This window comes from Salvelinus alpinus, chromosome 1 (genome assembly GCF_045679555.1).
Source record: "Salvelinus alpinus chromosome 1, SLU_Salpinus.1, whole genome shotgun sequence".
Taxonomy (NCBI): domain Eukaryota; kingdom Metazoa; phylum Chordata; class Actinopteri; order Salmoniformes; family Salmonidae; genus Salvelinus; species Salvelinus alpinus.
Window position 1 is genome coordinate 69176054 of NC_092086.1, and position 23481 is coordinate 69199534.

The 23481-nt window shown below is 46.9% G+C and overlaps 1 protein-coding gene across 4 annotated transcripts in view; it reads left to right on the forward strand.

Annotated features, from left to right (window-relative positions):
• LOC139584120 (rap guanine nucleotide exchange factor 6-like) overlaps window positions 1-23481 on the forward strand; it is a 133458-nt gene that overhangs the window by 47316 nt on the left and 62661 nt on the right. For all 4 annotated transcript variants that reach the window (XM_071415627.1, XM_071415636.1, XM_071415645.1 and 1 more), the window contains exons 5-7: window positions 1239-1308; window positions 6724-6855; window positions 9455-9472. In XM_071415627.1, the coding sequence (XP_071271728.1) occupies window positions 1239-1308; window positions 6724-6855; window positions 9455-9472 (220 nt within the window). The remainder of the gene's footprint in view (window positions 1-1238; window positions 1309-6723; window positions 6856-9454; window positions 9473-23481) is intronic.

A 23481-nucleotide genomic window follows, 5' to 3' on the forward strand; every position in this document is an offset into this window, starting at 1 on the left:
AAGGAGAGTAGGAAGGTACGATACGGGACTGTCCTTGCTCAGCACACGTCTCGTAATTAGAATCAGTGAGTCTCACAGAGCAGTAGCTTCACAGTGCTGAGTCCTTGCTTTCGCTCTTAATTGGAGTGCAGTTATTTTCGGCGCAATCTGCTTCTTTCTGATTGCAGATGGATTGTGTTCTATCTCCTCTCCTCGCACACTTCCCGTTGGGTTGAATTAGTTAGTGACTGGTTTGGTATCTCATGGTACAGAGGACCGCTCCGTTCCTGTGAATGGGGAAGTGACTTGGCTGTCTAATGTGATACTATTATACCGTGTGGTTTGATCTGAAAGGAGAAGTGTGGATGCCATCCAGGCCAGCCTGTTGTGTATTGGTGTTGCGCAACCAGCAAAACGGTTGAGTCCTGTCGTTTGTCCCAAATGGCAACCCTGTTCCCTACGTAGGCTCTGGTCAAAAGTAGTGCACGATGGGCCTTGGTCAAAAGTGGTGTACTATATTGGGAATTTGGCGGGCTATTTGGGACGCTGCCCAGTGCTGTGTGGAGATCAATAAGCTAATTTGTGATCCTAGTCGAACATGAGCTTGTTGTCCAGAGGGGAGCTGTTGACTCACTGTGAACCTTTCCTTCTACCAATTATTTATTTGTTAACAAGCATTAACTCTGTTTGTTTAAAAAAACATCCCACTGAGAGAGCGGGCGGCAGGTAGCCTAGTGGTTAGAGCGTTGGGCCAGTAACCGAGAGGTTGCTGGATCGAATCCCCGAGCTGAGGAGGTAAAACTCTGTCTTTCTGCCCCTGAACAAGGCAGTTAGCCCCACTGTTCCCTGGTAGGCTGTCATTGTAAATATGAATTTGTTCATAACTGACTTGTCTAGTTAAAGGTGAATACATTTTTTTCAACTTTAGCCTGGCACTAAATGACAAATTCCAGTTCAACTCAATGCCTTAGCGGAGAATGATTGTTGAATTCTCTGGATCACTATTAGAAATAGGCCTATTGTTGCTTGAATTGGAAGTTTTGGAACTTTGCATCCGTGGACACAGACATCAGTATTGACTGAATCTGCAAAATACATTGAAACTGCCACTAAAAAACAGCATCTCTAATTTGCTGTCAAAGTGTATTCAGTGTAGTACAGGACGTGGGTGGGTGCAACCTTGGCCATGTACAGATGTCTCTCTGCCTCTTGGTTTAACACTCTGTGTCCTCTGTGCTGTGTGTTCTCTCTCCCCACAGCTTTGGCAAGCAGCTGGGGGGCAGGCGAGGCTGTGAATGCATCACTTTAGAGCCGACAGAAATGATCGTGGTGAGTTGAGCCGCCGCTTTGTCCCTCTTGCTCTCTCTCTCTCTCTCTCTTTTCTCTCTCTTCTTTCTCTCTCTCCCTTTCTCCATATCTACCGACTCAGTACAGAAAGACAAGAACAAAAACAGTGACTTGTGGCGGTAGGAAGCCGCTTTACCCACGTGCGGTCTAGAAATCATTGGGGGAGGGGGGGGCGTTCTCGGATCCGGACTCATTGCGGGAAAGAAATGAACATCCATGGGCGCGTGGCGTAGCGTTTGGCCGGAGCGAGGAGTCTGGGTCGCCAGGCAGAGGAAATGCACACAGCTCCTAGAGAATTAGATTGTTGTCCCGAAGCTCTCCTCTCCAGGAGTTTATCAGCTTCGTCTGAACGAGGCCTTATAGCCTTGATCTTAGGAAGACAATAATACAACTCGATGCGATGCCCACAAAGTCACCCGATCAGTGCGTAGGCCTACGTTGACGTGTGTCTGTCTGTCCGCAAGGCAGCTACAGCTCGTCATAGTTCCAGCACACCGAGGCCGGGGCAGGTACAGCAAATCTACTAGAGCCATCTCCCTGAGCAGGCCTGCCCAGCGAGCACGGCGCACCGCTGCTTCTGAAGCAGAGGCAGGGAGGGAGGGAGGGAGGAAGCAGGAAATGAGCTCCTCTATTAGATTTGGCCTGCTGGCCTAAGTCCTCTGTCCGTCCGCTGGTTATCATCCACTAGAGGAGGGGTATGGGGGGGGGGGGGGGGGGGGAATGAAAGTCTTCACCGTGTGCAGATGGACTGGCTGATTACCTGTGCCTGGGAGGACGTGGGGGGGGGGGGTAGGCTGGGGGGAATGGCCATTACGTAAGCTGCTTGTTTGTTTGTTGTTCCTATCCGCCCATTTCCTCACCCTATCGTCCATAGGACTGATAATAACCACAGGCAGTGTTGTGGGTGCTGTTGGATCGGTCCACACGGGCAGCAGAGAGAGAGAGAGAATGAAATGAGACAGGGACTGTTGGGAATGACCCTTCATTGATGGCGTCGTAGCAAAGTTATTGGAGAATAATCACTTGAGTTCTAAACTGACAAAGGTGTCAATCAAGTACCTTTTACATGACTGACTATTTTAATGGACATGCGTTTTGCATCATTCCCACACCCAATTGGGGCCTCAGTGCGTTCCTGAACAGCCTAGCCGTGCCTACTGCTTAGCCACTGCATGTGTGTTCAAATGAAGCTATGTTGCATGACTGAAAAGGAAATTTGTTCCCATTTAATATTCCAGGGGTAGTAATGGAGGGAACCTGAGCCACTGCAGACACGCAGACACACACACAAACACATTCTCTCATTCACTCACTCACTCACTCACTTACTCACTCACTCACTCACTCACTCACTCACTCACTCACTCACTCACTCACTCACTCAGGCTGCTGCACCACAGTCAAATCACTCACATTCCAACCAATTAGCTAATTGAGGCCTGGGGAATTATCACAGACTAACTGCTCACGTAATTTGCGTAGCCAGGCCAGTGGTTGGACTCGTTGGCGATGTATGGCATTTTACCCATCCTCTGTCTCTGTGTCTGTTCGTCAGTCTCTGTCTCTGTCGGCTCATCCAGGAGATAACTTGTTAATGGTCCAAGCAGGAAATATCTCCACGTGGACAGACTCTTTGTGAACAACACTGTTCACAGTTGAGACGTTCTGTTTACTAGTATGTGTGTCATTACAGTTATTAGTCTTTAGAGTGTTTTTAATGTTAGGTTGAGATGCTCAGTCAGTCTTCTGTTGATGACGTTGCAGTGATAACACTGTTAGGCCGTCAGTCTGGTTGGTTTTTCATTACAGCAGTATGTGCTGTTCCATAAACCAAACCCTCCTAGAGTTGTTATTCAGTACATTTCAACCATGACAGAAAATCTTTGCGCCTCGTATCTGTGACAGCGGGGTCCGTTTCTCTGTTAATCTCTAGTGACAGGCAAAATGGCCAGGCTTTTACAGCACGGCCCTGACGTGTGGGCTTTCCTCTCCCTTGCTGTCGCACACGCGCGTTAGTGGCTAACGCACGCACAAATGGGAGTGGTCTCTGCAGGAAAAGGCCTCTCTGACTTCGTGTTGGACTGTCTGTCAAAGTGTGCACCTGTCTCACTAAGGGAGAGGGAGGTAGAGCGAGAGCGAGGTCAGAAGGTTATCCACCCCTCCCCCCCGCTACAGCGCCAGATAGAACTTTGTGGAATGCTGCAAATCTACGACGACGAAAAATAAGCATTCTGTCACTGCCAACGTACTAAATTCGGCGAGCCCAGTCGATATGTGATCAATTTGGGTCACGGGGTTCCCAATTTGACCTTTTCTGCGAACTCTGCCAAGCAAGCAGGAAACGACAGCCGTGGGCCTCCTGCGCGCGCGACAACACGCACAAGGGAACGCCACACACACACAACGCTGTCACCGTCTACTTTTCAAAATGCAACGGACTTTACCACATCGCCCAACACAACGTGCCTTTTACTGTAGGCCTATTGTCAGAGTCCATTTATCTCCTTTAATGCCTTTCTCTGTAGCCTAAACAAAGCCGAAGATGCTTGAGTCCCGCGACACAACACGCGTAGCTTTACCCGCTCGAGAAATATACAGTGCATTCGGGAAGTAATCAGACCCCTTGACTTTTTCCACATTTTGTTACGTTACAGCCTTACTCTAAAATGTATTAACCTGTTTTTTGCCCCCTTAATCAATCTACACACAATACCCCATAATGACAAAGCAAAAGCTCTGTCAGGTTGGATGCGGAGCGTCGCTGCATAAACATTTAAATAAATGGTGTATTGCACCATTGTAATGGTAATGACATGAACATATCTGTTCAGCAAGACGTTCATGCAAGCATTATAATATATTTACAACCCAAAAGTAATGTGAAGTCCGCTCATAACTTATGACATGAGCAATATATTTAGACTAAGTGTCGTCCGGGCCTGACAGCTAACTGCAGGCTAACTAGGCAGAGAATTGTGTCATGGGAGACGGAATGCACCCTGGGAATCGGTGTATGCTGTAGACGACGGCAATACAGGCTTTTTCAAAATGACAATAACAAGGAATTGTGCAGTAGTGCACTTACAGTAGTGCATAAATACTACCAGCATAATAACTGGTTATTAATGGCAGACTTGTCCTTTAAGGTTTTGGTTGGGGTTAAGGGTTAAGGGTCAGTTTCAGATTGTGGTTAGTCGTTTTGCAGGTCAGCAGTGTCCATATAGTCTCTACCGTCTGTCCCGGCCAGCTGAGCCGATGAGAGGGGTCCGGGGCCATACCCTTGTCATGCCTCTCCCATCTCTTCTCATCCTCTGTGCCCATCATGTGTTTCATTACATCCTGATGGATGACTGGAGCTCACAGAGATGACAGCCCTGCAGTCTGTACACACACACACACACACACACACACACACACACACACACACACACACACACACACACACACACACACACACACACACACACACACACACACACACACACACAGATTCTCTGGGTTGGGTTTGTATATTGTAGACTACCCTCCCCTCTCTGATCCTCCTCCTCAATCCCACTCTACTCCAGGCTCAGAGGTTTTACCCACCCACTCCTATATGAACTAGAAATGTCATCTAAGTCATTGAGCGTAGCGAAACAGTCGGCAATAAAAAGTGTTCTTGCGTACGTAATTGTCCACCCGTGATGCGTAAAATACAGTGGAAAAAGTTGATTTGCGTAAGCAGGGATTTCACGACTCGGAGAAGGAAAGAGAAAGCGAGAGAGGGAGGAGTTGGGGGGGGAAGCCCAGCATTGTTCAGACGAGTGCAGATGTTTTCTGTTAACTGAGTTTAATTTATTTTTATTTTTTTTGGCTCCAGCTTTCCTCCAGCTAGGTCGGCGGAGGCATTTGGCCCTCACTGTGTCCAAACGAGCAGAATTTGATGGGTTTACAAACACACCACAGAGACTGGAAGGTTACATCAGCTCCTCCACTGTCCCGATAAACCCGCTCTCTGGCCTCGTAAAGCCTCCTCTCAAACAACACTGACTTAAAAAAGTCAACACTGACTTAAAAACTGACTTTTTTAAAAACTGACAACACTGACTTAAAAAATTCGGTGGGGTCAAAACCCCACCTAATGTCAATGACCGTCAAAAAAGCTTTGTTGTTCTAGTGAAAAAACTCTCTTAAAATATGTGACTCTTAAACAGTTGAAGCATTCTTCCTCAATTTTTTTTTATAGTTTCAATGTTTTTCAATAGTTCCGTTTCACAAATCACCTCACAAATGTAAACTATTTGCTCAGCTTTGGTTATACACTGAGTGTACAAAACATTAAGAACACCTTCCTAATATTGAGTGCCCTCTTTTACCCTCAGAACAGCCTCAATTCGTTGGGGCATGGACTCTACAAGGTGTCGAAAGCGTTCCACAGGGATGCTGGCCCATGTTGACTCCAATGCTTCCAACAGTGGTCAGGTTCGCTGGATGTCCTTTGGGTGGCAGACCATTCTTGATACACACGGAAAACTGTTGAGCGTGAAAATCCCAGCAGCGTTGCAGTTCTTGACACAAACCAGTGCGCCTGGCATCTATTACCATACCCCGTTCAAAGGAACTTCAATCTTTTGCCTTGCCCATTCACTCTCTAAATGGCACACATACACAACAATCCATGTCTCAAGGCTTAAAAATCCTTCTTTAACCTTGTCTCCTCCCTTTCTACACTGATTGAAGAGGATTTAACAGGTGACATCAATAAGGGATCATAGCTTTCACCTGGATTCACCTGGTCAGTCTGTCATGGAAAGAGCAGGTGTTCATAATGTTTTGTACACAGTGTATAACGTGAAAATGAAACAAATTCCCCAGCAATAACAACAGCGAAGTAGTACAAAGCGCACAGGAATTAATTGTATGGACGGAATCTTTTTTCTTTTCTTTTTTTTTTCTCTGTTCTGCTCAGAGAGGATATTTGTATATTGACTGTTTCCTGCAGGAAACTGTGGCCTCACTGTGAGTTCTGTTGTACAGCAACAGCCTCCCGACTCTAGACAGCAGACCGAGACAGAATGACTAGAGCTCTTCTCGTCACAGCCTCGAAGAGAGCTAGAGAGAGCGCCTCATACCGTCCTCGTCTATATCGTCTCTTCTCTCGCCTGTCTTGTGGATGCCGTCCCCATGACGCTGCGCTTGCACAGGCTCTCTGTGCTGTGGAAGAACTGGATGTTCAACCAGGAGCCTGAACAGGACCAGATCCAGAATCAGATCTCAGAACCAGCAGCCAGTCAGAACTGTGATCAGTCAGAAAAGCTGACGCTGAGCTCAGAACAGGGACAGTCTAGTAGTGGTGGAGGCTGTGCGCTCCCGACCCAGAGCTCTAGCGCTGAGGCCCAGCTTGGTCATGTGTTTCAGGTGGACAATGCCAGCGAGGTCGAGGAGAGGGCGTTGCAGAGGGAGGCGTCCCAGAGACGTTCCCGCCGACGCTTTCGCAAAGTCAACCCCCGGGGAGAGCGGGAACTGATCACTGACGGCCAGGAGCCCACGGTAAGGACTAACGCTAATGTATAGCTTACTCACTATCACAGTTGCTGAAGTTAAAGGACGTCTACTAGGCTCAGACAGGACGATACCATTGACAGCAGTGTGGAAAAGCCAAGGTGTCGGTGTACTTAGGTCTCTGTGTGGAGTAAGTAGAGTTGACTGCTGTTATGAAGGTTGGACACACGGCTTAACGAAGTATTGCTTGTTATGTTGTAGTTAAAGGTTAAAGAGCAGTTTGTGGTTGAGATGTTGGTCTACAGCTTCCAATGTGTCCAGGATACATACGTAGGAATGATTGTTTTGTAGATTTCATGCCTGTATTCTACATTTTAATCTACGCTGAACTATCGCGGCTATATAAAGCCTGTTCCATGATCTGCAGGGGGCTTGCTTGCTATTCGTGTCAGTATGAAATGGGGTATGTGTGCTGTGAGGAAAGTACAGTGCCTTCGGAAAGTATTCAGACCCCTTGACTTTTCCCACATTTTTACGTTACAGCCTTATTCTAAAATTGTATTTAACAGAATTTAATCAATCTACACAAAATACCTCATAATGACACAGCAAATTTTTTTGTTTGTTGAAATTTGCCTTAATTTATTCCAAATAAACTGAAATATCACATTTACATAAGTATTCAGACCCTCTACTCAGTACTTTGTTGAAGAACCTTTGGCAATGATTACAGCTTCACTTCTTCTTGGGTATGACGCTACAAGCTTGGCACACCTGTATTTGGGGAGTTTCTCCCATTTATTCTCTGCAGATCCTCTCAAGATCTGTCAGGTTGGATGGGGAGCGTTGCTGCACAGCTATTTTCAGATGTCTCTAGAGATGTTTGATCGGTTTCAAGTCCGGGCTCTGGCTTGGCCACTGAAGGACTTGGCTGTGTGCTTAGGGTCGTTGTCCTGTTGGAAGGTGAACCTTCACCCAGTCTGAGGTCCTGAGTGCTGTGGAGCAGGTTTTCATCAAGGATCTCTCTGTACTTTGCTCTGTTCATCTTTTCCTCAATCCTGACTAGTCTCCCAGTCCCTGCCGCTGAAAAACATCCCCACAGCATGATGCTGCCACCAGCATGCTTCACCGTAGGGATGGTGCTAGGTTTCCTCTAGACGTGACGCTTGGCATTCAGGCCAAAGAGTTCAATCTAGGTTTCATCAGACTAGAGAATGTTGTTTCTCATGTTCTGAGAGTCATTTAGGTGCCTTTTGTCAAACTCCCAGCTGGCTGTCATGTGCCTTTTTACTGAGGAGTGTCTTCCGTCTGGCCACTCTACCATAAAGGCCTAACTGGTGGAGTGCTGCAGAGATGGGAGAACATTCCAGAAGGACAACCATCTCCACAGAGGAACTCTGGAGCCCTGTCAGAGTGACCATCAGGTTCTTGGTCACCTCTCTGACCAAGGTCCTTCTCTCCCGATAGCTCAGTTTGATCGGGCGGCCAGCTCTAGGAAAGGTCTTAGTGGTTCCACACTTCTTCTGTTTAAGCATGATGGAGGCCACTGTGTTCTTAGGGATCTTCAACGCTGCAGAAATGTTTTGGTACCCTTCCCCAGATCTGTGGATCGACACAATTCTGTCTCGAAGCTCTACAGACAATTTCTTCGACCTCATGGCTTGGTTTATACTCTGACATGCACTGTCAACTGTGGGACCTTATACAGACAGGTATAATGAATTTAATTTACCACAGGTGGACTCCAATCAAGTTGTAGAAACATCTCAAGGATGATCAATGGAAACAGGATGCACCTGAGCTCAATTTGGAGTCTCATACAACTGATCTGAATACTTATGTAAATAAGGTATTTTTTATGTTTATTTTTATAATTTGCAAAAATTTCTTAAACCCTGTTTTTGTTTTGTCATTATGGGGTATTGTGTGGAGATTGCTGAGGAAAAACGATTTAATTAGTTTTAGAATAAGGCTGTAACGTAACAAAATGTGGGGGGAAAAATTGGAAAAAGTCAAGGGGTGTGAGTACTTTACACTGTGTTTGACAAGTAGTGTGGGAACTGTTGGGGTGTGTGTGTTGCGTGTGAGTGCAGCATATGAGTGAGTGTGTGTGTGTGTTTCTGTGTCCATGTGTGTCTGTTACACCTGTGTGGGTGATACATCTGCATCTGTGTGTGTCAGCTCCCTGGTTTCCCCTCCTGTCAGACGGGGGAGTTTCCCTCATGCTGCTGATAGTATCGCTGGGCGCAGGCACTGCCGTGTTTCAGTTGCTGTTCTCAGTAATCACCCCGGCCCATGCTCCATCACGCCCCCTGACAAGGCGGTTGACGTCCCCATCTCCGCGCCTTCCCATCCCCTCTCCTGCTGGGATTGTTGAAGCCCAGCCCTTCCGGAAGGATGTCCAGGGAAAGTCAATAAAGTCTGGCTTAAACATAGCCTCCCTTCCTCCCACCACCAGCCACCTGATCACAGAGCCAAACTGATAACTTATGACTTCACTGTTAAGGCATTTAACTCAAGTTATGTTTTTGTCCCTCTGTTCATCCTCCTGATGTCTTGTCTTTCTCTCTCCATCCCTCCATCTCTCCCTCTCCGTCCCTCCATCTCTCCCTCTCCATCCCTGATGCTTGCTGTGGTCGTCCTTTAGGATTATGCGTATAACCAGGTACGTTGGAAGCTTGACTTCTTCACTGAGTGTGGCGGTGTATGTTAAAGGCCCAATGCAGATATCAAGTCATTTCTGGGTAACAATTAAGTACCTTACTGTAATTGTTTTCTATTAAAATGGGCGCAAAAGCTATTTCTATTTAAAAACTATTTCTCAAACAAGAATTTTGCTAGGATTGTCTGTGAGTGGGGAGGGGAAAAACCCGAAAACGTATGAAAACCTGCTGATTAGAAGATCCATTGTAGATTGTGTTTTCAACCATCGACAGGAAATAACACTGACAAAATGTTTCATCAGCTGTTGTACAACACAGGGGGGAAGAAATCTACGCATGTCTCTCTTACACGCTCACATCCGCTGCCCGTTTGACCTAGATACTTGAAACTGTGTGTCTAGGTGTCTTTCCTCATGCTGAACAAATTTGCCTCAAGGACCCCTAAGGTCCGCCAGGATAGATTTTGAGAGGACTTGGCTAAAGCGCCAACAAACTGGACCGTCAGGCTATGTTGTGTATACCAGACAAAAGCAGTGTCTTTGTGTCTACGCCTGGCCCTAATTGATGAGTATCCCTATGACGTGCTGTTGACATTGACTGCCATTGATCCAGAAATATCACCCTCCTCCAGGCTAGCCCCCTGGAGACCTGGGGTGCATTACTAGCATGATGCACCATGGGATTTAATATACGGATGCTGACGAATGAACGGAAGGATGACTCCGTTGCCCCACTTTATTAGGACATCAATTGCCTACTTGCCTTACTCAATTACACACACACACACACACACACACACACACACACACACACACACACACACACACACACACACACACACACACACACACACACACACACACACACACACACACACACACACACACACACACAATGCCTTAAAAGGACACCACCTCACTTGGCCTTCAGAATTATGTACTAAGTGCTTTCCTAGCCAAGACACTATTACATGGATCATTACGTTTCTACGAGACCTGGTCTACCCGGTAACTGACCCATGAATGTCTCAACTTGGCCTGAATAGAATGACTAGGCTGCATTCATGTTGGAGAGAGATGATCACTCGTCTGCACGTCTCTGCTTTGTCTTGGCGCATGACACCCAGCTAGTAGCAGAAGCAGGTCGCTAGGCTAGTCAACGGTCTGCGGTATTTCACTTCCTGTCAGTCTGCAAGACGTCTGCTGCAGGCTGTGCCTCTCTTCCTCTTACCCTTCCTGTCCTCTAACCTCTCCGGCACCAGCACCTCCACCAGTCACGTAGCTAGCGTTAGCATCTACGTGTGTGGAAACATTCACGGCTAATGGAACGCAGCCTCGCTTTAGCGTCGCTTCAACGCTAGTCGCTCGTTGGTTAGTGACTAATCCTCAGGTCTCAGCGGATATTGTATCTCTGTGTATTTCGGTCTCACGATCATCACAGAGTCTGAGGTGTTCAGCCATTAGAGATGAGTCAGTGCGCTGCTGGCTGGGTTGCATTACATAGAGGGCTGTCAGTCTGTACCCTGATCCCAGTGCTAATTTACACGTCAGCTCCACATCTCCGCCGGGCTCTGTAGATACTGTAGGTCATGATGACATTGGGATGTGTCTCATGGCGTCGTGCTGCAAATGGCTGCTCGCTGACTTGTTGTCACAGAGACCCTCGTGTCATCTTTTAGAGGTGAGCTTGATGTTCTCTGTCTTGTCCCCCCCTACTCTCCGCGACCTTGTCTGGGATGTGACGTGTTGTGGCACACGTCCACTTCGCTCCATCTCTCCATCTAGCGCTATCCCGTCTCGTCCTATCAAAATGCACATTTAACCCCCGAGCGGCAGGGGTCGTAGTGTGCCCCTCTGTCAGAGCCAAATGGCCCCTGGGGTGAGGGATAGAGCAGGGATGTTGGCCAGTGGTGAGAGGAGGAAGGGGGAGAGGGGTTTGGGAGCAGAGGAGACCTCTGGGGGTTTTCACTTCCATGCTCCCCCCCTTTACTGAGGCCTGAGGCTGCTGGGTGATTTATCATGTCTTTCCCCTCTGGAACCAGCCCCCCAACACCCAGCCACCACCCCTCAGCCTCCCAGCCCCAGCACACCAGGCAAACACACACAACACCAGCCTGCGCTGATGTACCATTATACAAACACTACAAGGCTTTTAACAACGCTGTAATTAACTGCTCTGATATTCCATAATAAGAGCACAGCAGCTGTAGCAACAACACTGTGAAACACTGTTATCAGGCCAGGCACTTTGACTACCGGTATATACAAGTGAAAGCCCTGGAGATGGTGTGCCATGTGAAACCGGTGAGAAGCAGTGGGAACAAGCAGACCAGGGCGAGTGGATCTGGGACCTGAGAGGATACCGCAGGCTACGATCCAGGCCAGACCTACATCTAAATGTTAACGTCATTCCTTCTGTGCTGCTTGTACCGCTGCTGCCCGCCACTGCCTCTGGAGCTAATTTTAGTGATTACATCATCGTAGCTAAGATGACAGCCTTGCTGAACCTCCCCTCCCTCCCTCCCTCCAGGGAAAGGCTCTTATTTTCATAGTACTTGGAGTGCTATGGAGCCGGACTGTTCTGCTCAAGCCAGGCTAGCACTCTACCATGGGGCTTCGGGGATCACCAGTCCAAGACATGCACCCTCACACGCAGGCAACACATTCCCTCCAGGCCTCCTCCCCTCTCTTTCCCCTCTCTCTCCTATCCTTCTCTCGTTGCTCTCTCCTCTCTCCTCTTCCCCTCTCACTGCCCCCTCACCTTCTCTTTTCTTCCCTCTCCCCCTCTCTTTTCTTACCTCTCCTCCCCGCTCTCTTCCATCTCCGCTCTCTTCCATCTCCGCTCTCTTCCATCTCCGCTCTCTTCCCTCTCCGCTCTCCTTCCCTCTCCGCTCTCTTCCCTCTCCGCTCTCTTCCCTCTCCGCTCTCTTCCCACTTCCTTCTCCTCTTCCCTCTCTTCCTTCTCCTCTTCCCTCTCTTCCTTCTCCTCTTCCCTCTCTTCCTTCTCCTCCCCCCTCTCTTCCCTCTCCTCCCCCCCTCTCTTCCCTCTCATCTCCCCACTCTCCCTACAGGGACTGGGTGGGAAGGGAAGGCCCTGTTAAAAGGAAGGAATTCCTGTCCTGCAGGAGAGAAGTGGGCTCCGAGCCGTAGACCTGTACTCAGTACAGTACACCATACCACAGCACAGCGGTCTGCTGGAGCACTTTGTGTGGGTAGTGGAGCAGGAAAGCATTGTGACGGCCAAGTACAAGATGATGGCGCCTTCATCAGCTATTCATATGGCCAAAGGGGCTTGCCTGTTTAAACCGAGGGAGTATTGGTGGTCTGGACCAATGTTCCCTCTAAGCTCCTCCAGGACTGCCACGCAGAAGAAATGCCAGGCCGTGCACAGACGCAAGACATTGAACTTGGCTGAGTTCCCCCCCCCCATTAGTTTGCACTGTATAGATCAACGTTTTCTCTGTGATCGAATCAACATTATATCAGCCCCTTTTCAATGCAACAAACCAACACAAATCTAACTTTGCAAGACTGAGACTGTGATTTTGTTGTAGGCAGAGACGGCGTACAATGGAGTAGAGTTCTATCGGCGGGGGTAGCCCATGAGCGGTCTTTCTGTTCAGAGCCGTGTGTGTGCACATTTGTTGATATTCTTTGCTAGTTAGCGAGTTATTAGCCCAGTTATAGATAAGTATAGGTCAGCAATGGGGAGTTACTGCTTCCTACAACGTGTAGGCTACATTTTAAGCTGTCTTTGAAAAGCCAGTCAGGTAAAAAGTGTATGTATTAATTAAAGGGGCAGTGTTCTATTTAGAGACAGTCTTGAATATGCAAATGAGCCAATATGCAGAGTGATAGCCTACATTGTATAATTCTCTGTATTGTAATAATAAGAGATTTTATTTTGTAAAGTGGTTTGTTGCATCATTCAACACAACAAAATACAATTTACAGTCACCTATTTGGCCCATGTTGTTACAGACCAAGTAAAAAATCATGAATTCATGTCAAGCTCTTCATAATGTCAAAACGGGCCTCCCGAGTGGCGCAGTGGTCTAAGGCACTGCAGTGCTTGAGGCATCACTACAGATCCGGGTTTGATCCCGGGCTGTGTCGCAACAAGCCGCGACCGGGAGACCCGGTGGCGGCGCACAATTGTTCCAGCGTCGTCCGGGTTAGGGGGAGGGTTTGGCCGGCCAGTCCTTGTGCACACTGACACAGTCCGACACATTGTGGCTGGCTTCCGGGTGAAATGAGCAGTGTGTCAAGAAGCTTCGGTGGACTCACGGCTCTCGACCTTTGCCTCTCCCAAGTCCGTAGGGGAGTTGCAGCGATGAGACAAGACTGTAACTACCAATTGGATACCACGAAATTGGGGAGAAAACCCGTAATAATAATGAAGTCTTATGCAATGTAGACCTGCATTGACCACCACATACAGGCTACTGTAGACTATATCATAGAAGCTATTTCCATGTGAAAATGTTCTGGGATTTGCTCCATTGGTTTTGTTGGTAGGTCTACATTATGCAGAAATAACCACAATTGGCTACTGTCTAAAATTGTAAGGGTACGGCCTCACTGTAAACGCGCGCTGGAAGTTGCACAAAATTCTCACAACGTTCAAGTTTCCGCTCACAAGACCAAACATTTGCTCAGTACCCCAAATAATTTGAGGGACGGTGGTCTGGACTCTCAAGCGTGGGATTATTTTGTATAATACGGATTCTATAAAGAGCTGTAGACCAAAGGCATGTTTCATTTTACTGGTCTAAGCTCTTAAAAAAAAAGAAATGTGTAACACCAATTATTAGAATAGCAACTTTCTGCGTTCACTGTTGCAGGAGGTATTTGGTAGGGGAAGATTAGTTGGGGAGAACCAATTGTATTCATTATTTTTTTGTTGTTGTTGCATTTAATGAAATAGGCAGTGGTCCAAAATATATGCAAGTGGCTGGTGAAGAAAGAAAAAAACCTTATCTGTGTGGAAGTTGTACAGCTTTTCACAGAACTCAGCATTCTGCTTTGCTGGCCATTTATTTTGAACAGGCTGGAGGGGCTTTCGGCAGCTCACACATTCTAATTTTCCGCACACAACTGATTAGCTGTGAATGTAAGCCCGGTGCCCCACACACACGCGCGGCACTTTTGTCTGTGATAGCATACCCAATATAGCTTGATGGTCACACACACACACACACACACACACACACACACACACACACACACACACAGACACACACAGACACACACACACACACACACACACACACACACAGACACACACACACACACACACACACACACACACACACACACAGACAGACAGAGGCGGCCTAGTGTGTGTTATTGTTCAGTGTTCACTGAGCCTTGCTATGGCTCAGGGATATCGAAAGATCCCGTCTCGCCACTGTCATTCTCCTGAGCACTGCAGGGACAATGAGTCCCATGGGAGAAATCCCAACACACACACATTCTCTATACATTACAATTAGAGTCACAATCTTGTTCATCAGAGCAGGGATGGCCATTGTACAATATATACAGTTGAAGTTGGAAGTTTACATACACTTCGGTTGGAGTCATTAAAACTAGGTTTTCCAACCACTCCACAAATTTCTTGTGAACAAACTATAGTTTTGGCAAGTCGGTTAGGACATCTACACAAGTAATTTTTCCAACAATTGTTTACAGACAGATTATTTCTCTTATAATTCACTGTATCACAATTCCAGTGGGTCAGCAGTTTGCATACACTATGTTGACTGTGCCTTTAAACAGCCTGGAAAATTCCAGAAAAGGATGTCATGGCTTTAGAAGCTTCTGATAGGCTAATTGACATCATTTGAGTCAATTGGGGGTGGACCTGTGGATGTATTTCAAGGCCTACCTTCAAACTCAGTGCGTCTTTGCTTGACATCATGGGAAAATCAAAATAAATCAGCCAAGACCTCAGGAAATAAAATTGTAGACCTCCACAAGTCTGGTTAATCCTTGGGAGCAATTTCCAAATGCCTGAAGGTACCACGCTCATCTGTACAAACAATAGTACACAACTATTAACACCATGGGACCACGCTGCCGTCATAGCGCTCAGGAAGGAGACGCGTTCTGTCTCCTAGAGATGAACGTACTTTGGTGTGAAAAGTACAAATCAATCCTAGAACAACAGCAAAGGACCTTGTGAAGATGCTGGAGGAAACAGGTACAAAAGTATCTATATCCACAGTAAAACGATTCCTATATCGACATAACCTGAAAGGCCGCTCAGCAAGGAGAAGCCACTGCTCCAAAACCGCCATCAAAAAGCCAGAATACGGTTTGCAACTGCACACGGGGACAAAGATTGTACTTTTTGGAGAAATGTCCTCTGGTCTGATGAAACAAAAATAGAACTGTTTGGCCTAACCATCTGTTAGATTTGGTGGAAAATGGGGGAGGCAGCATCATGTTGTGGGGGTGCTTTGCTGCAGGAGGGACTGGTGCACTTCACCTAATTTTCCTTCCTCAAGATGCCATCTATTTTGTGGATTTATTGAAGCAACATCTAAAGATATCAGTCAGGAAGTTAAAGCCTGTTCACAAATGGGTCTTCCAAATGGACAATGACCCCAAGCATACTTCTAAAGTTGTGGCAAAATGGCTTAAGGACAACAAAATCAAGGTATTTTAGTGGCCAACACAAAGCCCTGACTTCAATTCTATAGAAAATTTGTGGGCAGAACTGAAAAAGCGTGTGCGAGCAAGGAGGCCTACAAACCTGACTCAGTTACACCAGCTCTGTCAGGAGGAATGGGCCAAAATTCACCCAACTTATTGTGGGAAGCTTGTGGAAGGCTACCCAAAACGTTTTACCCAAGTTAAACAATTTAAAGGCAATGCTACCAAATACTAATTGACTGTATGTAAACGTCTGACCCACTGGGAATGTGATGAAAGAAATAAAAGCTGAAGTAAATCATTCCTTCTACTATTATTTTGACATTTCACATTCTTAAAATAAAGTGGTGATCCTAACTGTCCTAGGATTAAATGTCAGGAATTGTAAAAAACAGAGTTTAAATGTACTTGGCTAACTTCCGACTTCAACTGCATATAGCTTCCTTCATGGTTCTCAATACATACTCTAATGGAGTGTTCACAAGCAGCGCTGTTGCAGCTGGAGACCAGTTGTTTGACTGAAGTCCCCTGATGACTGGCCTGTGGAATGATGCAATAAGTGTCTCCTTGGGGCTGCCTGCCTGCGTTGGCAGTTTTAGATCATGGACATGTTGGTATTGTTCATTATCTTGCTAGGCTTAGGCTTATCTGTTCAAATTACTCTCTCTTACACACACACACACACAGGATGTACATCCTGCCTGAACTCTCTCTCTCTGCCGCCTTTTGACTGCCTCAGAATCAGAGAAAAGGCTGTGAAATGGTGTTGGTCTACTAACTAGTAGATGCAACTGATGACTGTGTTTGTGGTGGGGGGGGGGGGGTTGGAAGGATTTGCATGAAAAGGCACTCCTCAAGGTTCCTCTGTGACTGTTTGAGAAGGAATTCAGTGATTAGCAGAATGCCTCCCTTTGTTTTTGTGTTTTGAGTCGTGGATGGTAAAACAGGCTTTGCTGAGGTGTGTTTGTGCCTCCTATAAAAAAAATATAAAAAAAAGGAGGGGAGAGCCCCCACACAATTCTAAACGAGGCTGCAGCTGGCTTTCACCGTCACACACGCTCCCGCTCGCTGTCTCCCTCCCTCCCTCCCCTCCTTCGTCTACCAACCTCTAATCAATTAAATGAAAGGTCATTTTATTCACGCTGAGGGGCTGGGGTCAGGTAGGAGTGGGTGTGGAGGGAGAGATCCCCAAGAAAAATATCTCTCCTCTTTACGAACAGCGCTCCCAGAAAGGCTCTATGTGCTGGCCTCCTATTGGCTGCTCTCTAAAAGAATGATGTCATCCTTTAGCAGCACGCGGTAGCGCGCGGAGCGGGGAAACGGGCTTGAGTTATTCCTCTCTTCAGCACAGTGGTGCAGGGAGAGAAGACTTTCCGACATGGACACATTTACTCGACAGCAGACTGAAGCAGAGAACCTAATGATTTACAAAGTTTCACATCCTCCTCCCTCACCGCCGGCTGCATTCTGCATCTCTCCATAAGGGAGTAGTGGTTGTATAGGTTTGCGTTTCTTTGTTACAGCGAAAGGTTTTAGTACTCTTCCTTTTAGTAGTACACATTTTCGCGTATCTCGCTTTGGTACCGCAGTCTCTGGCCCAGGTATAATTCAGTGTGCTTCACAGTGCAACTGGGATAATGCGCCTGCGCTGCAAAATCAAAGCCATTTACTCTATTTCAAATCCTATTTCACAACCAGGCCGTTGATTTGGGGCGTTTGTGAAAGGCATTAGCATATTTCCCAAGCAGACGCGTGCTGTGTGCTGCCGCCCTCTGTTCTGGGTTCAGATAACGTGCTGTGATTTATGTTTTTTTTCCCCCTTAGTTATTTTGCCATTTATTTAAAGGAGTGGAGGTGGCTGAATGCACAAGGCTTTATGTTGCTGCCTGATCAATAAAGATGCTCCCGCTCCTCTTCTTTCTGGTCTCCCTCTCTCCGCTCCCAGCCAATCGGTCTAATGCAGTTTCCCCCTGGCACTCGCGCTCTCCTCCTCTTCCTCCCTCCATCTATCCCTCCTCCCATCCCTCTCCCTGCCCAGGTGATGTCATTCTTTTTCAGCCGGGCTCCCCTCCCCCCTCCCTCCCTCCGCCTATTAGCTGTTGGCTCTTTGCGGTGAACCGTCAAATCGATGGGAGGTTCTCCGGGTGGGGGGGGGGGGGGAGCAGTGCGCTAGCCTGGGTCTGTGCACTCTGAGTTGGGGAACGGGAGCAGGCAGTCTGGCCCCTCTGGAGACGGACGGGCACGCACGCGCACACTCACACACACACACACACGTGCTGTCGGAGCGCTCTAGACAGAGAGAGCTAGAGAGGGAGGAAGAGAGCTGCAGTGAGCCAGGCGGTGTGAGGAGGGAAATAGACACAGATGAGTGCATGCTGACTGACTGGAAGTCCTGCTAGTGGTCTCTCTCTCTCTCTGGGACTATTGACTAGTGACAGCACCGCTGGCTCAGCCCTGGAGAACAGGCTGTCTGTCAGCCATAGTTACAAACAGGTTGGAAAGAAAACTACCAGGGACTTTAAATGACTTTTCCTCAACCCTTTGACTTCTCTCTAAGGATCCTCCTGTCTGCAGTTTTACAACACGACTGAACTTGAGCAAGTTTGCAGGATCGCTGATCGTTGAGGCTGTGGCCATGCGACCTGCTATGTCTTTGGGATTTAATGCATTTAGCACTCTGGAGATGTCGAATGGATAATTGTTTCTGAGTCCAGCTTTTTAAATACATTTCTTAATTTGAATGTGGAGGGTCACTAGTGATCCTCTAAATGCCTCTCTCGTCATTGGCATTGGCTTCCCTCTTGATTGACGTGTGACAGTCACTGCCAGAACCTGAATGAACAATAGCAAACTGACAACTAACGCCCGAGGACATTTGGACAACGTTGAGGATTGGATTTCCTTTCGCCCCTTCGAAAGAAGCCTCAGTCTTATCGGCGTCTGCTTTCTTTTCCTTCTTTTCCTTTTCCCCCCTGTCTGTTGGTGTCGAAAGGGGAAACTTTGCCTCCCTGCTCTCGCTCTGAACATGGCTTTCCTTGTCCGTTGCTATGCCAACTGCTTGCAGCCGTGGTCCTCCAAAGTAAGCGATGTCGTAATCCCTTCTGTGGCCAGCGCACTCTGCTGGGTTAGGATGCTGTGTGTGTGATGCTCTGCGTTTAGGTGTGAACTGTACAGCCCTCAATCAACCGCTGCTTTTATCATTTATTCATGCATGCTTTGCTGTAAATTCAAATGCATTATTTAGATTATGGGCGTGTATTTATTAATTGGACATTCAGATTTCACAATGCGTTCTGCTAAAAAAAAAAATACCGAATGACAGGTTTGTGTGGTAGAGCCCATGTCCTATTTTGAATGGTGTGAATGATGAAATGAGTCTTTACGCTATGCATGATGAGGTTGAATTTGGAAAGCACAGCATGAAAGGTAAATGCGAGTGAGTGTCTATGGCTCTGTCACTATGCTGGTTGGGCTCTTCTGGGCTGGTTGATTCTCCTCTTACTTGACTGTCTGACAACATTTTGCCCACCTGAGCTGCAGGACCGGTGGCTGTCTGTCTCTCTCTCCTGTGCTAAGGTGTCCATCCATCCAGCCTGAGGGCCAAGTAGGGCCCCTAATCACAGGTTACTCAGGCGTCCTGACAGACAACTGACAGTAAAATCACAGTGTCGCCAAGGGACCAGACATCTTGGTGTTGAGAGCTTCCAAGATTGCTTGTCTTCGTTATGAGAACTGTCTTAATGAGGGAGGGGTGTGAAGATGGTTGACACGTTAATGCCAATCTCTTGTCACTCCAGGTCTGCGTTCCAAGTTACTCCATTTTCCGCTGAACTCCTTTTGACCAAGTTATGGGTTCTCGACATTTTGTGTTTTTAGGCTCTGTGGTTCTTCAGAATTTGCGAAAGATTGACTAAATGTTTGCGTTGATTGAAATGAATAAATGGCTCCATAGCCTAAACCACAAGCTAATGCTCCGAAATCAATGTCTGTGTGATTTATGGAAAGGGTAGATCATGTTAGGCCTTTGCCCTTTAATTTCGGTCTGCGCACCACAAGTTCTGAGCGCGGTGTTGTGAAAAACATTTGACCTTAGGCGCACACCATTTGCGCTAACGTGTGTGTGTGTTTCTTGGAGGGGGTTGGGAAAACGCAGAAGACAAATTTCCAACTCGTGTGGGGCCTAGTAAAGTATCTTATCCACTGCTTTTTTTGATAAAAGAACTTGGAATGGCTGCATTTATACTGCTAACTAAGACACGTCTATGATCGGAGATAAGAGATCACACATCCCGTCATCGCGCACAAGACCTCTCCATCCACAGTGGAGTCTTGTGTATCATCCGTCTGTTTGAGACGAGAAGCAGCCTGTTTGAAGACGTGGCTAATGAGAGTCGACGTGTGCCGCCCGTCGTTGATGAGACGAGCGGACCTGAGGAGAAAGGTTAATGAAGTTTCCCTGCGAGCCCATCAGCCCGAGCACAAGACTAACGGAAGCTACAGTATGGACAGAAATAGCATGAAGGTCATGATCATTTGTGTTGTGCCCGAGCCAAGGAGGAAGCTGATGAATTCATGTCTACCTCTTTCTGAGGAGCGAGTTTCTGACCCTCACTTACGGTTGGCCGTCCGGGGTATTGACTCCCATCTCTTTTGATCTACTGTTATGTGGTTGGGAAGTGGTCGTGTTACGCCGTTCCATTTTTCCTCTGAACAAGATGGTCACTGCCAGCATTCATCGACCGGAGTCCTTCTCATCTGTGGCAGTGCTGGACAAACTCTTTTCACGTATTAGACTACTATGTGAATGCTATTGCGAATGAATTAGCTACTTCCAAACTGGAGCATGCAAAAACAGCACTATTGGCTGCTCAACAGCTCATGAGTTGGTTTTCAATGTTGACATAGCAGGTCATGCCTTAATGAATACTCAAACACGCTGGAATAAGATTAACAAGTGAGCGACGCAAGTAGAAAGTGCCACTGATTCACTGTGGATGGCTTCGGATGACAGAAGCCAATATCCGGCCCACTGTTTTCCCTGGCCTGAACCCCGTGAACCTCCCTGGAGCCTGTCTCCATCCCTCTGTGTCACTGTAAACTTCCTGGTCTGACTGCCTGAGGCTGTAGTTTGTTTTGATGGGTTCCCGAGAGAGACCAATGGTCTCCAATCATACAATTCCGGCCAGGGCCACAGTAATGGGGACTGCTGCTGCTGTGGGGTGCTGCTCCCCTGCATCTTTAAGCCTCCTCCTGTTTACTATTGGCCATCCCGTCTGGACATCTCCTGTAACTTGTGCTGTGTCCCAAAATGGCAGCCTGTCCCCTATGGGACCTGTTCGGACGTGGTGCACTGTATTAGGGAATAGGGTGCCATTTGGGGCGCAGGCTTGGTCGAGGGTTATTAATGGAGCCTGGAGCGCGTTAGCTTTTAGCGTCCATCCATTGTCCCCTGTTGACGGCTCTGCTCTGGGATCAGGACAGCTGTCAGCGGGTTGATAAGGCTTGTTGCCTTGTTCTGTTCTGCTGCGTTGAGGTGTTTATTATCTACTTGGCCACCGAATGCCTTTCCTACCCTCAGGGGAGAGTGTTTCCCTGCTCAAGTGCAGAGTGCTTAGTCTTGCTACCTCCGCAATCAATGGGCTTGCAGAACTTTGGATTGATGCCCCTTTGAATAGTAATGGAAGCGGAGGGGAGAAATATCTGCAGTGAAATGGATCCAGGGCAGTCAGGTAGGGAGGGTGCCCAATCGACAGGCTCTCTTGGTGGGGTAACTGTCTCTCAGCCCAGCCTGGTCTCAGTGCATTTCGTATTATTTTGTACGTAAATCCAAGGTACTCCATTTAAATCAAATACAATTATATTGGTCACATTTGCAGGTTTAGCGAAATGCATGTGCTTCTAGCTCCAACAGTGCAGTAATACCTAAAAAGTAATATCTAACAATTTCACAACAATACACACACACATCTAAAGGAATGGAATTAAGAATATATAAATATTTGTACTAGCAATGTTGGAGCGGCATAGACTCAGATACAGTAGAATATAATAGAATACAGTATTTACATATGAGATGAGTAATGCAAAATATGTAAACATTAAAGTGACCAATGTTCCCATATTAAAGTGCTCAGTGATTTCAGCCTCTAAGGTGCTAGTGAGGGCTATTTAACAGTCTGATGGCCTGGAGATAGAAGCTATTTTCCAGTCTCTCGGTCCCAGCTTTGAAGCACCTGTACTGACCTCACCTTCTGGGTGATAGCGCGGTGAACAGGCAGTGGCTCGAGTGGTTGTTGTCGTTGATTATCTTTTTGGCCTTCCTGTGACATCGGGTGCTACAGGTGTCCTAGCATGATATGTTACGTTTCGTTTGGTATGTATTAATTTGGAGATGTCCATCACCCGTTTTGTATGATATGTTAAGAATTACAAATCATATTATACGTTCCGAATTTGCAAAAATGTACAATATGTTCTGAATTTGCGGAAATGTATGATATGTTACGAATTCTAGCTAGGTGGCTAGGGTGGCATGGGTTAGCTACCAGGCTAAAGTTAGCTAGGGTTAAGTTTAGGAGTTAGGTTAAATGGTTAAGGTTAGGAGAAGGGTTAGCTAACATGCTAAGTAGTTGCAAAGTAGCTAAAAAGTAGTAAACCGTTTCAAAGTTGCTAAAACGTTAGTTGTCCGGGTTGAGATTCGAACTTACAACCTTCTGGGACGCTAGAAGTTCCCGTTATACGCCCACCCACCCCGACCCACCATCCTACTTTAGTTTTTTTGCCTTAAGTAACCGTCTGTCTTAGGTAACCATACCAAATGTAACACATACTAATTTGAGTGTTCCGGATTTACATTTACTAGGTTACGTCTAGTCTATGAGACCGGGCTCTGGCTCTCACTGGATGTGGACCTCATCCAATCATATTCTATTATTATCAGGACGGATGAAGTCCGATGTGAAGCATTAGATCCTATCCGAGGTATTATATAAGAGTATTCTAGGTAGGTTTAGATGAGGGGGAAAGTATTGGAAATCAAAATGTGAAAAATCTATATACATCTTTGCCGCTGTGATGTATTGGCCATGGAAGATTGTTAAACACTTGTTTGGTACAATTAATCATTTTCAATAACATGGAAGTTCATTGTGAAGCCGCAATGTGCAAAAGATGATCCTAATTCACAAATACTTGATTACTGTACATTGATTGACCCTTATACTTACTTGTGTCTAGAGGAATACGCATTGAACTTGTACTTGCTGCCGTACCCCGTTCAAAGGCACTTTAATCTTTTGTCTTGCCAATTCACCCTCTGAATGGCACACTTACACCCTACACTCCATGTCTCA